Raw genomic sequence first — 17,012 nt, 5'->3', positions numbered from 1 at the left:
CTCTCATAAGCCAGTCAGGGCAGAGCAAGCTGAGCAATAAAAGAAGTAGCATTGCTGACATTTTCCTTAAGTTCCAGGGAATGATTGCTGTTTGGAGTCCACTGGTGACCACACATGTTGCTCAGGTGGTTTCTGAGATCAGTGGTTCTGGACATCTGGGCCTCCAAGATGCTTCTGGAAAAAGTTTTAGTGGCAATTCTGACTTTTATAGCAAATGTCTTTTTAAATGTATGGTCTCTATTCCATAAGCTTGGTCATTTTGTGGGTGATTGATTTTGGATGATACATTCTGGTTTATTTAATTACTCTGGTGTACTGTGAAGGTATGTGTTTTATAATGATTTAGACCTCAATTTCATAAGAGATTCTTGTTTCGCCATAAACCTTTGCATGTAATGAGATTAAATACAGAAACAGGATGGTTCATTTAAAACTCAGTGGCACAGTGAAAAGAAGACAGATTCATTGCAGAAAAGTTTGTGTTGGAATCCTGGTCTTTTAACTTGGTTTGTGATCTTGGGGAATTTGACAAACCACTCTGAGCCTCTGTTTCTTTGTTTTTCTTCCACCAAGAACATGGGAATAATAATCTATAGCCTAGTGTTGTCAGAACTAAATGAAAAGAATATTTATTATGATATCAGAAGGATGGTGTTAAATAATCGTGTATATTTTCAATTGAATTACCTATAATAGCGAAAGTGAAAAAAAAAATCAGGTGAATAAAGAAAGAAAAGCAGTTATCCAGATACTGGGAGGAAGAACTATGCTGTACATATGGTAGATTGAATAAGTATTTGTTGTCTGAACTAACTTCTCTTAAAATGCTTTGGAATCTAAAACAAACAGCTTAAGGGACTTCCCTGGTGGCACAGTGGTTAAGAATCTGCCTGCCAGTGTAGGGGACGTGGGTTCGAGCCTGATCTGGGAAGATCCCACATGCCTCGGAGCAGCTAAGCCCGTGAGCCACAACTACTGAGCCTGTGCTCTAGAGCCCATGAGCCACAACTACTGAGCTGGCACGCCTGGAGCCCGTGCTCCGCAACAAGAGAAGCCACCGCAATGAGAAGCGCGCGCACCGCAACGAAGAGTAGCTCCCACTACCTGCAACTAGAGAAAGTCCACGCACAGCAATGAAGACCCAACGCAGCCTAAAATAAATAAATAAATTTTAAAATAAAATAAAATAAAACAAACAGCTTAAGAATCCAGAATGTATGTGTGATGTTTTCATCATCAGTCTTACTCTTTTCATTCATGTCATAGGTTCCCTACTCTGTGCCCTGAGGAATGACTTCATGACCTCAACAGGAAAGCTGGGCTGGACAGTGCATTTGTTTACATTACAAGAAATGTTTATGAAATATTTAAACAAGAGCTGAGTAATAAATATCATAACCACACTTCACAGATACATCCATATATCTAAACAAAAATGCAATTTAAATTCACAGATAAAAAGTATGAATTATATTATCTGATATTACACTATGGGTAATATGGGAATTTCAAACCAAAAATTTGGACTAAAACTGGTTTGTATTGAAAGAGTTTGCTATTCAAAATATACTTTAGTAATACTAGTTTCTCTGAGGGGAAAGAAAATGTCTATTTACACTTGAATTAGTTATTTGATCATTTATTTTACACCAACACATTACAATTTGTGAATTCTAGAAATGTTATCTTATTGACATTGGTACAGTGTTGGAATAACTAGGTTTTCAGCACTTGAAATGAAAATGATTGTGCAGAGTATGCTGATTGTTGGTTGTTAGACTGTAGAAAGAGAATGACAAAGCAAGTTGCTAAGGAAATTAAGGGTTTACTTTCTCCACGATGTGCTTATAATCACACTGACTTTTCTGTATGTTTGCCAAAATGTTCTGATATTTAGCTGTGAAATAAGTTTATCTGTTTATTTTAATAATGATGGTGTCTCTAGGAATGGTTTATAAGTATAGATAATAAAGCACTGCCATTATGCTGTTAACCATAAAAATACAACTGAATGCTAAGCATTCTACCTAGCTGAGTTTTCCCTACAGTCTGTTGAAAGGGACCTTCAAGTGTTTCAATTAAAAAATCTTGGGGAATTTTCCCCAGGTTCTAACAAGCTATATCAAAATAGAACTCATTTCATGGAAAAAAGGAATCCCACAGCACTTCTTTTTAATAACTGTTCAGCTACAAAATTTTATTGGTATCTTTTTATGTTCCCTCTAGAGGATGTAATGCACAAAAGCATTGCCACGGAACATATAAAATTACAAATGAAATTTATTGTAAAAAGTAGAATGTCTTCTAGACTGGTGTCAGTATTTATTTCATTCAGAAACCAAAACTGCAGTATAATATATTCATTGTCAGCAAGTTCATGTGTGTAAATTGCCATCCAATGTTATTGACTGATATAAGACAGATATTGAAAAGACAATTTAAATTTACTCTTCCAAACATAAACCGTTCCACAAAAGCACTGTAAAAACTCCTTCAAGATTTTGGGTTGTGCTTGACATTTATGGTTAACTACATAATTTGGTCGTGTCATAATCCACTGTGTTTGGCAATTTGGCATTAAACGCCTGCAGAGCAGATTGGATCCTCACCACCTCACTAGTAGACAGCTTGAGTCTATGACGAAGCAAGCAAGAGAAAAGATCTAGACGACGCTGACCGGGTGGGGAGAGTTTATTTACACGGTCTCTTATCTCTAGAAGTTGCAAAAGTGCTGAGTCCTGGGATCCCTGAGTATAGGGGTAGTCCAGCTGCAGAATCAGGTCCCGAATTGCTTCCGGGTCAAAGTGCATGCTGTAGCCGAACACTTGAATGTTATTGATTTTCATATAACCCAGGTTCCGGGAAGGGTCGATAAACTCCAGAGGTTCGTAGTAAATGCTCTCGTTGCCGTTGGGGCCATTTGACTTGATGCGACTCCTCAGGTAGATGTGCACTGTCTCAAAAAATGTCTTCCACTTGTTCCCCAGAGTCAGCGACCAGTTGTAACACTGCAGGGGGAGGTCCAGCTTAGTCCGCTCCCAGTCGGGGAAGCTGTTTTCATCCACAGGCATAAACCAGCTCTCAGAGTGGCTGCCTCCGAAGGGATTGACGTAAACGGCCAACACCGGCTCCAGGGTGCTGTTTTTAGTTAAGCAAATCTGTAAAGAGAGACCCAGGATCATGTGGACCAGGCTCGACTTGTACTTGTTGCTCTTCAAGGTGAGGAGCATCCGCTTCCGCCAGGAGGGGTCGAACCAGCTGTTGAGGCGCATGTCGTTGCTGATGAAGATGGCATGGACCTCTAGTCGCCTGTCCGTTTTCTGCAACAGGTACTTCATCTCGAGATCTTGCAGGTCGGTCTCGAAGCCGATGTAATGATCGGTGGACTCGGCCACCTCGGGCTTGCAGAGCCCCTGGCTGAGCATGTAGCCCGTGTTGCAGGCGCCGCAGCGGGTGCGGTTTTCAGGGGCGCAGGTGAGGCAGGCGGACGCGTCGCCCACTGTGCAGGGCAGGAAGGCCGTGCAGACCACCTGGTCGTTGGGACACGTGCACGAGTGCGTCTCTTCTGAAAAGCTGCCCAGGAGCCCATTCTCATTGCAGTAGAGAAAAGACTGGATGCGAGTGAGCCAGTAGGTTGAGGTTCTAAGAACAGAAAACAAAAGGAGTTTATATAAATACAAAGGCATTTGTGTTTGTGTGTCCTGCAATCAAGTTACCTTAGGTTTGAAAGCTTCACTATCACGTTCTTAGGTCCTTCCCAGTCAGTTATTTCACTGTGATATTAAAAAAAAAAATCCATAATTGGAAAGATATATATACACATATAATATTCATATATTTAAGTATTATGTATATATAAATTATGTATATATTTTTTCATTCGTTGTACAAGATTAACGATAGATACACTTGATTTGAACTGGAAAACTACATGAAATACCTTCTGAAGACATTGCATGTCATCTCACTACTGTAGCTGGAAGCTGACTGTGACTAATTGGGCTGGTTATAGTATTGAAATGATACCCAACAACGGGAATAAAAATGGTTTTATCATCAAATATCTAGAGTAGAATTAGAGTGTATGAATGACGATTGTTCATTCATTCACTCTTAGTTTCACAGAGCACTAATGCTGCAGGAAGCCTAACTAGAAAGTGAAATAAAAATGAGAGAAAAACAAGAAACTTTAAATTGTCAATCAATGGATTTAAATCCTAGGGTTTCATCAACATTGAAAGAACAAGTACCCACTGAGAGGGAAAATATTATTAAAACATGTTTGATTTTTATCCTTATGGTCTGCTCAAGAAAATTGTTGAAAATATCTCATTAAAACCAACTACAAGTTCTCTTAGTAAGGGTTAAGTGTGTTAGTTGAATGTGTTTGATTTGGATCATTAACATTATTTATATCCAGAAATCAGGCTAATCATGATGCAAATTTAAGATCTTACTTTTCCTGTTTTCCCACATTATTCAAACTCTTTTAGTGTGTTTAAAATCTCAATAAAATAATGAAGGAAAAGCGTGTGGCCGTGTAATCAGATAATTCTTTGTTTTTATCTTGCTGCTTTCTCATACTAGCTGCATGATCATGGAAAAGTTGAATGGCCCAAGTTAGTGATATCTTCCGTATTGAGTTCTTGTGAGAAATAGGCTCCGACTGGATGCATGTGTTTAGACAATTGTATAGAGCATGTGTCACAGTACACACTAAAAATTGTATCTCTTTTTGGTATTCTTATGCCTTTCCAGTGTTCATTATTCAGTACATATGAGGTTTTCTACAAATTGTATATATTGTACTCAATCCTTTAGACTTATTACACTGCTGCCATTTTAAAGAATTTGTATATGCTGGTAAAATACAGGTATTAATCTGTGTAAATAATCAATAAAAACAATTTATTATCACATTCAGAACAATATATGAGCTATATATTCATTTTTGTATATTCATTTTTGGTCTCTGCTCATTCCCCTTTGCAATATAACACTTTTTTTTTTTTAAGTAAGCCCCTCCCTGTTTTTCCAAATAAATTAAATAACTCCTTAATTCCTTCTCATAACATTTACTTATTTTTATTCATAGTGCCTTTTTCCACTTAAAATGTTATATTGTGTACTTACTTGTTTATACTCCATTTATCTCATTAAATATAATATTCAGCTTACCAGAATCATATATGCTTTGCTTATAGCTTTATATCCCATGCGTAGCAGAATGCCTCTCATACTTAATGAATATTAGATCAAAGGCATAGACGAATTAAAGGAACATTTTCTCAATAAGCATATTTTTAAGTGAAATTTAAAGCCCTAAACTGCATATTTAATACAGTTTTGAAGACCTAACTCCCAAGTTGTAGGAAGTGGAGTTTCATAACATACACTTTGACATTTGCACACAATTAACTCTATACAAAAATCTTAATAAACATATATTTTAAAAGACCTTTCTTTTCCAGATTCCCTAAATGGAACTGTTTTCTGTAGACCCAGAATAAAAGGTAAAACCAAATCAAACCCAACCAAAACATGAAACATTTTCCTCTTAATTATTTCTTACACTGAAAAACACTGACTGGGAAACTACACCTATAAAATTCATTTCTAACTTTCTCAAGATACTTTAAAAATAAGTTCTCAGGAAAACTCTCCCAGGAGGATGCCCAGGGGTTGTGAAATAGGAATGACTGGCACTTCGTGAGCCATACATCTCTATATGAGTATCTCTCCTCCTCTCCTCTGGTTCCTTGTTTTCTTGCTGCAGAATAAATGTGCAAAAAGTTTCCTTTTTCTCGTTGAGGAAAGAGCCTGATTCATTATTTCTGTATTCAGTCTCAGAATATAGAAATTATTGCTGACTTGTTCTTTCTGCAGTTACTGATATATTTATTTCATCAATATGCTCTCAATGAATTAATCTCTCTCCCTCTTGCCTTCTTTCTCTCCTTCTTTCTCCTTCTCCTTCCTCCCTCCCTCCTTCCTTTCCATTTTTCTTTCTTTCTTCCTTCCTTCCTTTCTTTCTTGCTTGCCTGCTTGCTTTTTCTTTCTTTCTCTTCTCTCTCCCTTTCTCTCCTCTTTCTCTTTCTGTAGTTCTATTTATATCTATCTACTATAAAGCATATAAAATATATATGCTATCTGGATTGAAAATTATATTTTCTTCCTTGGAACCAAAGCATAAATTCCCTGAGTCAACTCATCTCTCACTGTAAGCTCTCATCATGTTTCCAAATTGTAAGGACAAACAAAAAAATGAAATAATAGACCTAAGGCTGAAGGCAGAGCTCACAAAACTAGGGCACCATGGAAAGACTCATTTGGACACTTTAGAAAAGCGATGGCTTTTCTAGCTTTCAGTCTTTTCCAATCCTTTTCACGTGCCCGCAGATGCATTACTGAAGGAATGTGTCCCAGCTTCGGGGGTTTCAGCTTGCCATGTGTGAACGTTGATAACCTGGTGTGCTGTCAAAGCTCCTGTTCCCTGAGGCAGAAGAGCTAACACGCCAGTCTTCTTCCTTGCTGCTTCTGGTCCTTCCCCCCAGTACCTACCTTCTGACTGTTTTAGTGCATTTCACAAGTAGGGAATAGATTTTTAAAGGAACAAGTTTCGATAATTAGTCTTTACTCCTTGTAAAATCTTGGTGAAGGCAGTGGTCAAAAATAGAAAACAGCAAATTTCAGGATTGTACATGGATTATTCACTTACCCAAAAGATCACTTTTTTTTTTCCCTGACAAAGTAAAATTTAACTTTTTCTTTTTAAATCTAAACATTTTTTTTTGAAGAGAAATGTCTTCAACATTAAAATTAGGTGGTAGCAAGTATATTTTTTAAACTCTTTCCTTTTATACCTAAGTATTAAAACAAAATAATGCTACATTTTCTATTCTCATATATAACTTTTATTCACATAAACTATTTAGGATCTACTAGGGCTAGGATAGAGGATGTAATGTTGAAAGATGAACTCCTGGCAGGCAGGTAGGTTTGTTTCTTTTTATCAAACATGTGGTCTTGTTCCTGACATCTACTTAATAACACTTCAATTAATATTTACTAAACAAAGGAAGTAGGAAAGGAAGGAAAAAGGAGGGAGAGAAGGAGTAAGGAGGGAAGGAGAGAGAAAGAAATTAAAGTGAAGGAACTATACAGATTATAGAAGAACAGAAGAAAGAAACTAGGAGAAGACAGTATTAAAGCCATTGACTTGAGAATGACAATGATACAGAACAATTCAAGGGGTGTAGGAACTCCTTTTCCATCAGGAAGTAAGTGTGCACTTGAAAATAATTTCTAAAAAAGCTTTAAGATGATAGTGTTACAGAAAGGAAAATACCTTCCAGAGTTAAGTTAAACTTTTGGAAAAAATATAATTAGCTAAAAAGCCTACAGCCTGTCTTTATTTGAAAAATCAGGTAGCAAACTAAGTTGAGAAGATTAGACACACATTAAGTTCAGTTGTCTCTGTTTAATCTGTAATATTCTCTATGTATTGAAAATCTGCTCTTCTCCACAGGACACATGTTATGTGAGTGTCGAAAGAGCACTAGACTGGGAGAATGAACACTGGATTTCTAGGTCAGACTTCACCTGGTGACCTGCGACAAGTCGCTTAGCCTCTTTGAGTGAAAGTTTTAGAATTCAAAGAAACATTGTTTCAGATCTTGATTCTGCATGACCCTGGGAAATGTGTACAGCTTTCTGAACCTCAATGGCTAACCCTGCGTTCACCTGTTGATCTGTTGTCAGGATGAAGTGATGTAACAAATCCCATCCCAGGTGGCACTTGCCATCTGGTTCTACAAGGATTAAGTCACTAGCCACTGCAGCTGCTGTCCTTCAACACCCTCCGAAAGGAGTTCAAGGTGGAGATTGGGAATGAGGCACTCTGTGCTCTGGGAAAAACTGGCAGAACAGGCGTTCAGATAGATACTTTCAGGAGAAGATTTTATGAGCCCAATTCCTGTATCTCCTCATATCCAGAAAAGCACTAAAATCATTAATGGTGACATCTGCTCCTCGTGACTAGCAGACAGCGCCTGCCACAATGTGTGCTTGACTGTGTGTACACCCCCCTTCACTAAAATCATATATAACACTGACCTTCCCCCCTACCTCTTCAGAGCAGTTTCTCAGAGCCATCTGAAATGCTGTCTCCCAGGCTATAGTCCTCATTTTGCCCCCAATAAAACTAATTCACAGCTCTCAGATTGTGCATTTTTTTCAGTCGACAATGTTAAATGGGATTGGCAAAACAGATTCCTGGACCCCACCCCAGACGTACTATAAGAACCCCTAGGAGTAGGGCTCAGGAAGCTCTTTTTAAAATATGCAGTCCCACAGAAAAAACCAGTCTTGGCAAAGCGAAGAGCATTGCACTAAGAGAGCTATATTTGCAAAGGACTTGAGGTAGGAAAGGTTTTGTTTTAAGGAACTAAATGAGAGCCCCTACAGCTGGAGTGAAGAGAGTATCAGTGCAATATTAGACTGTGCAGTAAGTAGTGGCCAGATCAGGCAGAGTATTGTTTAGGTTTTAAATTTATTCTATGTGCAGTAAAGAGTGGTAAAGAGATTTAGCCAGAAGTCGATTGTATATTTAGCAACCATCTTTCTCCTTGTATTATATCAATAGTATTTTAAATATCAGGTAAAGCTGATGTACTTTTAATAAAATGTTTTTTTCAGGGCTAAAATAAAATAAAATAATAAAATAAAATAAGCAGTCCTGGAGAAATGTTTTGTACACAGAAGCTGTAAGTTACCTATGTATGAAAATTAACAACCAAAACAACTATTAGGGGCTCTTTAAATACCAGTTAGCTATCAAGCTGTAAGAATATGTCCAGAAGAAGGTAGGGAAAAGTTAAAATTTCTGTAGAGAAGAGGGCAGCAGCAGATGGCTTTGAATTAACATGCATTTGGGGCCTTGTGGCCACCATGTATGCTAAATTTGCAAACCCTGCAATAGAAAATTTTGGCATACACATACACAGAAGAATAAACCAAACACTAAAGCCTACTTTAATAAATTCTACTGTGTTACAGTAATAATAATTAACTATTTAGTGAATTTCTCTCATATCATGGGCCAGCCACTTTGTATTCGTTATTTTTAATTCTTCACAGTAACTTGTAAAACTTAAACCCATTTTAAAATTTGAAAAATACTGAGGCTCAGAGTTTCAATGACTTTCTCAGTTATATATCTATTATTACAATGAAGACAGACTCAGAGAAGCAAGTCTATTTTTTTTATAATGTGTGTTGAATAGTGAGGAAAAATGCTTAACAAATGACTTTAGGAAAAAAAATACTTATTTTCATGCTGGACAGCATCAAAGATAAAATAACTTTTAATTATTAAATAAAATTAGGCACTTGAGTGACAGCCCACTATATTGGCTTCAATCCACTTTTGGGAGCTAAACTATCAACTTTGAATATTGTTTCCTTTAACTCATATGGAAAATGGGAATAAAATATAGGTTGTTGTAAGAATTAAAGCACAATTGCTGGAAAAGCCCTTAAAGAGTGCCTGTGCACAGAATAAATGGTAAATAAATGGAAATGCTTATTCTTATGATCACTGTTATTACTATTGTTATCTTTTAAAGAAATAGCATCATATGTGCTTTCTTTATTACAAATGCTATTTTCTTCCAGGAAATGGAAATTTTCATTTTATCTTCAACAATTTGTGTATTACATGCATAATCTTACTCTTTATCTCTGCATTTCACTTTTATCAAATAGACCTAGTTATTGATAACATGACCAAGACTGTATCACATCCCAAGAAAAAGAATATCATTGTCAAAGGTCCCTTGGTTATGAGTCTCCCAAGAAAGTATATGTATGTATATGTATCACATGTGTATATAGATACACATTTATAAACCTATAGATGCATATATACATACACATTTTATTTTTATGAACTTGAATTCAAGTATCTACTAAAACTTTTGGCTTGCAGGACGACAATGAAAAAGTGAGTGAAGCAGTTGAAGATGTAGGTCGTATTTTAAAGATAATATTAGCCGAGGTAACATTCATTGAGGTTTTCTCATGTGCACAGTTTTTTTACAGGCATTATTTCATTTAATTCTCCCAATTCTCACTACTCCTTGAAGTAAGGACCCTTGTTATCCCAATCGATATTTAAGGACATGAGCTGTAAAAAGCTTAGATAATTAGAACTTATAGAAGGTCAAATAGCTGGTAAGTGGTAGAACTGAAAGTGCATCCTGGTCTTTATTACTCCCAACAATTTGGGAGGTATGACACCAAAAGCACAAAAGACAAGAGCAAAAAAGTAATAAGTGGAACTACATCAAACCAAAAAGCTTTGGTCCAACTAATCTGTAATTCATTTGGTTGAATGGTGTACACAGAAAAATCTGCTTACTTCTTAAAGAGCTACTGAAACATTTTGTCCACATCTGTGCTGCATTTAACTGTGCTACAGTTCAAGAAAAATCAATAGATATGTCTTCCTTCTACTTATAAAATATGAAAAGAAAAAGTCAACATTCAGGGTATGAAATGTGAGGCACATGAAGAACACAATTATTTTACTGGACATAAAGGGAATATATCATAAAAAAAAAAAAGAAATAGAGTCCATGTCTAATTTTCCTCCAAAGATTACCAAAAATCGAAATATTTTGCCCACTAAATCACATTAGATGTTAAGTTAAAAAGACTTGAAAAGCATTTATTATGTGCAAGTTCAGTGTATTAAGTATTGTAATTGAGGAATATTGACACAAATGCAATTACTCTGCAAATATTAGTAAATCAGGTCTCTCCTTTGTGCTTTTATAACATCCTGATTTTCACCCACCATAATATTCATTATACCAAGTCATTATTACCCAATCATCTGTATCCCTCATTACATTATACATGCTGTGAGGGAAAAGATATATTTGTTTACTTCACCATTTTATTATCATAACATACCTAAATCAGTTTACAGTGTTTATGCTTAAGTTTTCCTATTACAACCTTTTGAACCTATTAGTCTTAAAATACGTGTATGATGAATCCAAATCTGAAAATCTAAACAACATAAATAGAATATTTTAAAATAAAATTTATGAAGAGACCATTTTATTTTATCTTTCACAGATCTGTTCATCTCTGACCCTAATATTTCAAGCTAAATATAAATTTGATATGAATGAATAAATTAATGAACAAAAAAGAGAAACTAAAGAAGCAAATTCAAGGCTAAATTGTTAATGTCCTTGGTTGTATTTATTATTTTTAGCATTTCATATGATTTTCTTGATATCCAATGAGTGATAAACATTTTCAAAAATTGTCTTATTTTCATAATTTCTGTTTTTCTTTAAAGTATATTTCATGACCAATTTCTCATCAATTTAGAAAAATACAATAAAATGTTCTTGTTGGGCACTGAAAACTTGAAAACAAATTAAACTATCATTTAAATAATTTAATCAAATTTTAATACATTTCTAAAAGTGATACTATTTATATATAAAGCATATTTTTCAATTAAATAAAGAAAATATAATTTGTCCAAATTCAATGTCCCTCTAGTCGTATAACCATGAACACAATTATAGTATGAACTGTCTATGTTATGCCTGCATTTGTGTGATAAGCATCTCTCCAAATTGAATGTCTCTGAACTCATTTTCTTCTCTCCTAATACAACCATGATTGTTATCTACAATGATGACTCATCCCTTCCTGTCTCAACTAAAGTAAAACTTAGCTTCTGGAGGTCCTGTACCTGCTCTTTTTGTCATTTTGTTACATTTGTGTACCTCCAAGCTAATCTTCCTAAAATTGATCTATTTCTTATTGCATGGCACCCAATATCTTTCATATAAAATATATATTTTGCCTAACTTTTAAAACCCTTTACAATCAGACAACACTTAGCTTTCAGTACTCTATAAAGTATGTTTTCCATTTAGGCTCTCCCTGTTCCCCTCCCTAAATACGCCAGCTCAGTTTCAATCACAATGAATTTTCTTGTTACAGAGTTGAATGTCCTTTCTCCTCTGCTTAGCCAGTTCAAGATGCAAATTGAATCATTTTTACTGTAAATAGTTTTTCTTAATAATCCTACTTACAAAAACTTAATTCTTTGAATGAGTATATTATTTATCTATATTACCATATTTGTAATTAAGCCATGTACAGCCATATATTATTGTTTAATAGATTCTTATTTCATTATTTCAACTAAAGTATACCATTCATTATAATATCTATAATTTTTACATGTTAGTGTTCATAGTTGTAATATAGGCTCCTCAGAAAGAAGAAAATGAATGTCGTTTCATTGGAATCCCTAGAGACTAGCAAAATTTCTTCCCATGCAACCCCGCTAAACCAAATTGCTAAAGCAAAATTGAATTATGGATTTATGTTTATGGAAAAATGTCAGAGGAAATACTTTTAAAAACTCCTCAACACAAAATGCCAAATAATTCTGGCAAAAAATTTTTAAATGCATTTATGATGTGGAAAAAAATATGGAGTAAATTTCAGAGGCTGAAATTGAACTAAAAGAATAAATATGTAGGAAGATGTGGGTGTACCTGATCTAGAGGTTTTGGTGGCTGTGTTGGGTATAGGAAACAAAGTCCAGGACACCTGAAGGGCAAGAAGTTGAACTGGAGACCTGCTCTAAGAAGCTGGGAAGACTGAGACTATGCACTTAAAGAAAGAGTCAGCTTAAAAACAAAACAAACAAACAAATAAACAAACAAAAAGGCCCAGAAAAGGAAGAGAGCAAAATGAGTGCCTGCCCTGACCTCACTGTTAGTAGAAGAGAGAATACATAATCTACAAATTCAAAGTTTTTTGCAGAAAGTACATAATCTAAAAATTCAAAAACATCAATGAAAATCATGACTTATTTTAAAGTGCTCCAAATTGTTTTATTGTGGCAAAATGAAATATATACCTTTCTAAAGGAATGCACATCCTTTACATTTTATGAAGGACTTGAAGAATCAATATAGATGAAATTATTTTGACCATGAACTCACAGTAGAAAAAAAAAAAAGAAAGAGGAATCAGGGTCCCAAGATTAAAAACGTGTAAAAGGCATAATCTTAACACCACAGACTACAGAAATTGGAATTATTTGATATTAAAGTCAATTATCAGGAACATATTTAAATAATTTCAAGGTAAAGTAAAATATGAGAGGCACCAGGGGTTATCAAAACAAATCTGAAAAAAACAAAGGAACTAACATGATAATGGTGATGATGATGATTTTAATTTAAACCTTATTAAAATGTAAAACAGCAGATTAGCTAAACTGAGTACAAAATTGGTGAATTAAAGATAAATGAGATAATAATACTGAGAATATACACCACAGAGAGGAAAAGAGATTGAAAATATAAAATATATCTAGAGGATTATGTTACAAAAACTGACAAATACCTAATCAGAGTTCCAGAGGCAGCAAACAGAGAAAATAGGGGAGATTCTATATAAAATTATAGTAAGTGAGAATTCTTCAAAATCGATGAAGTAGGGCTTCCCTGGTGGCGCAGTGGTTGAGAATCTGCCTGCCAATGCAGGGGACACGGGTTCGAGCCCTGGTCTGGGAAGATCCCACATGCCGCGGAGCAACTGGGCCCGTGAGCCACAACTACTGAGCCTGAGCGTCTGGAGCCTCTGCTCCGCAGCAAGAGAGGCCGCGATAGTGACAGGCCCGCGCACCGCGATGAAGAGTGGCCCCCACTCGCCGCAACTGGAGAAAGCCCTCACACAGAAACAAAGACCCAACACAGCCAAAAATAAACATAATAAATAAATAATAAATAAAAATTTAAAAAAAAAATCGATGAAATACATAAATCTTGAGATTCATGAAGCACAAAAAATTCCAAGAAGGTTAAATAAATAGAAATACATACCTATTCATGTCATACTTAACGTGTAGTTCTTGTTATATGTAACAAACTTTTGTTATAAATAACAAAAATTAGAGGTAACAAAACATAAAAGTATTAAAAAAATTTAAAAGACATTGAAACATAAGTAAATCAATGCAGTTACATTCACAATATTCACAAATAGAAAGCCTCATTAGGAAAGATATCAATTCTCCACAAATGTATTTCTATATCTAATGCAACTCCAATAAAAATTCCTTCAGTTTTTCTTTTTTTAGTTGAAAATCAGTAACACTAGAGTAGCTTGTCTTCAATTAACCCTCCCAACAATAAGTTATAAAGTTTGAGCAAAATAGAAAGAACCACTAGTTAAAGGAGTTACAGAAAGTCCAAAACAGTCAAAAGCTAAATGAGTTTTTAACCTAAAGGAAGGGAGCAGCCCCAATGGAGAAACTAAGAGTTGCAGTCCTCTGGTTTTGCCCTAAGGGCACTGCCCAATCTGGGCAACATGCGGAGGATGAAACTCAGTCAGAAACAACATTCTTAAAGGCTTGATGTGTGCAGAATGGAAATGGGGAGTTGCCAGAGAAGATGTAAATTGAGGAAAATAATTCTGAAAGAAGCAAACAAAGAAGAGAGAAAACCCTGAACAAATTCCCCTCAAATCCATGACTGACTCCTACCTAAACTCTACAATTGTGAGACAAACTTTGAGGAGCCAATCAGAAAGCATAAGCTGAAAGATCTGCAGTGCTTAATGGAGGTTGTATTTCTTGCCTATCACAGATGAGACAGTGTTAGCAGTTTAGATATCTCCAAAGTAGAGTGTTTTGGTAAACACATTCAAATACCAGAAAAGCCATGTCTTTGGAGTAAAGACTGTCACAAGGCTAAAGATTAGCCCTCAACTAAGTGTTGAACTAGGACAGACTCACTGTAATAAAATGTTAAACCAAATATCTGCAAAGACAATGTAGTCAACAAATAATAAAACTGCCTGCCAAGTTAAAAATCAACATTATTCCAATAAAATAACATACTTCAGAGTCAATATATACTATCATCTACAATACCCAATAAAAATCTGTAGTTATGAGAATTGTGAACAAGCAAGCAAATGTCATTCATAGCAAAGAGACAAAGCTATTGATGGAAACAGATCCCGAGACAGCCTACATCATTGGTATTTACAGACAAATGTTGACCTGAAACAAAGAAACTGCCAGATATTTCTCCAGCAAAGATGGGTTTATTCAAATTGCAATTTTACCTATTAAAATAAAACCTAATCCTCTAATTATTCAGGACAAAAAACAGGATAAGGCATTCTGTGCTTTGGAAAAACAGGTCCCTTAGATAATTAGAGTTCTCTCAGAAAAGTAAAAATGAACCCAGATTGTTGCATCTTTCCATTCACAGAAAAGCACTGAAATTATTAATGGAGATATCTAATCTTCATGACAAGCAGTAACCTTTCATTGAGATGTGGTTTGACTGCATGTTTTCCCTAGCCAACATCACATATATCCGGCCACTTCTTCTTATCTCCTTGGAGCAGTTCCTGAGGGCTATCTGAGAGTCCTCAGTAAGACCCTAAATAAAACTCAACTCATAGCTCTTACATTGTGTGTGTGGGTTTTTTTTTTTTTTTTCAGTCAACAGTTTTGACACCCATGAAGGACTCAGAGCTGACTGCTCTCCTTCACCTGAACTCTACAAAGATCTGGATCCTTGGTACCAACAAGGGGCCCTTACGCCCATCCACCTCCTTGGTGAATCCAGATGAATTGGGTGAGTCTCTCCTGGTCTCGGATCTCCCATCTTGGCTGACAATCCTGGGCTTTATTCAGTGGTTGCTAAACGCCTTGATATGAGGACTAGGTTTCCCTTGGACTTAAGTTCAAGAAGAGGCATCTGGATTTCCCAGTTGAAAGACACTGACAAGATTTTGCTCAGTTGAAAGACACTGAGGAGGTTTGGACTGGGTTATTAGGTAGGAGGCTGATCTGACGCCTTTGTTAGAATTGGCTATTTTAAACAGGGTTAGTTGGAATAAATTGAAGATACCATATGAGAGCTTTCAGCTCCAAAGATAAGGGCCACAGCTCTTCCCAATCGGTACAGCTTTCTCAAGCAACTGAGAAATTTATGGGAGTGGTGGAGGCAAGTCCTCATACCCTGCAGCACTCTCATAGGGAAAGCCACTCATTAATTTAAAAAAACTCGCTTGTCTAGGGATGCACACATAGGGATTTGCCATCCATTGTTCCAAGCACCCATGGTGGTTTTAGACTGCCAGAGGGAGAAACCATAAACTGAGACATACAATTGCTGAAATAACTCAATTCGAGGGTAATACGTACAGGAGTTAAGCTCACAAACAGCACAACTGCCTACCACGCAGTTTTCAATACTAATTTTATCCTAACAAACCAACTTTAAAATGAGGAATAAAGACTCCTGAACAAGACAGAGGGAAGTCAGATAGCCAATCACCAACTAACACAATACGTTTGGAGCTTATTCTTGCAAGTGCTCACTTTATTGGGAACTAAGAATATCTTGCCTTGAAATGGCCAAGATGGAGCTCTTTTAGCATTCCAAAACTGGCTTTTGTGCAGGCAGTTAAAGAAAGCCAGCTTGATAAAACATCTTTTCAAAATTCTGATGCTAAGGGAACAAAAGTCCTTCTAGGAGGCTTGCATTTCCCTCACTGGGCCTTTGAGATGTAAATGTTGTACAGGTCACTGAACTCTGACCTAGACCATCTCCAATTCCTGAGATTAAGTTAAAATAAAAAAGGGAAAAGAGGCCTTTCAAACTTCAACAAGTAAATTTAACTTATTCTAATTGTTACTCATAAACTAGTGAGTTTTATATTGTAATACCTGATTCATAACTAAGTTTTAAAAATGGAAACTATGAGATCTCTGTGTCTCTCTGGATGTACGTATCTCTGTGTATGTATCAATACATTATAAATATGTTTCTACCTTTGGGTGGTATTGCCAAAATTAATTGTAAATGAGTTCTATTTAATAACTTAAGAGAAAATAAGTGCTTATATAAATTCTCAGAAACATAACAGAAAGAGGGGGG

At 35.8% G+C, this 17,012-nt stretch overlaps 1 protein-coding gene across 2 annotated transcripts in view; it reads right to left on the bottom strand.

Moving 5' to 3' along the window:
* Nucleotides 1–2,036: 2,036 nt before the first annotated feature.
* Nucleotides 2,037–17,012, bottom strand: part of BRINP3 (BMP/retinoic acid inducible neural specific 3) — a 415,778-nt gene continuing 400,802 nt past the window's right edge. For both annotated transcript variants that reach the window (XM_082426674.1, XM_082426675.1), the window contains exon 8: nucleotides 2,037–3,642. In XM_082426674.1, coding sequence (XP_082282800.1) covers nucleotides 2,526–3,642 — 1,117 coding nt within the window. In that variant the 3' untranslated portion in view covers nucleotides 2,037–2,525. The remainder of the gene's footprint in view (nucleotides 3,643–17,012) is intronic.

Source organism: Balaenoptera physalus (genome assembly GCF_965194825.1).
Source record: "Balaenoptera physalus genome assembly, chromosome: 1".
NCBI classification, from domain to species: Eukaryota; Metazoa; Chordata; class Mammalia; order Artiodactyla; family Balaenopteridae; genus Balaenoptera; species Balaenoptera physalus.
The sequence above is the reverse complement of the archived record's forward strand: the minus strand, read 5'-3'. Positions and strand labels throughout refer to the sequence as shown.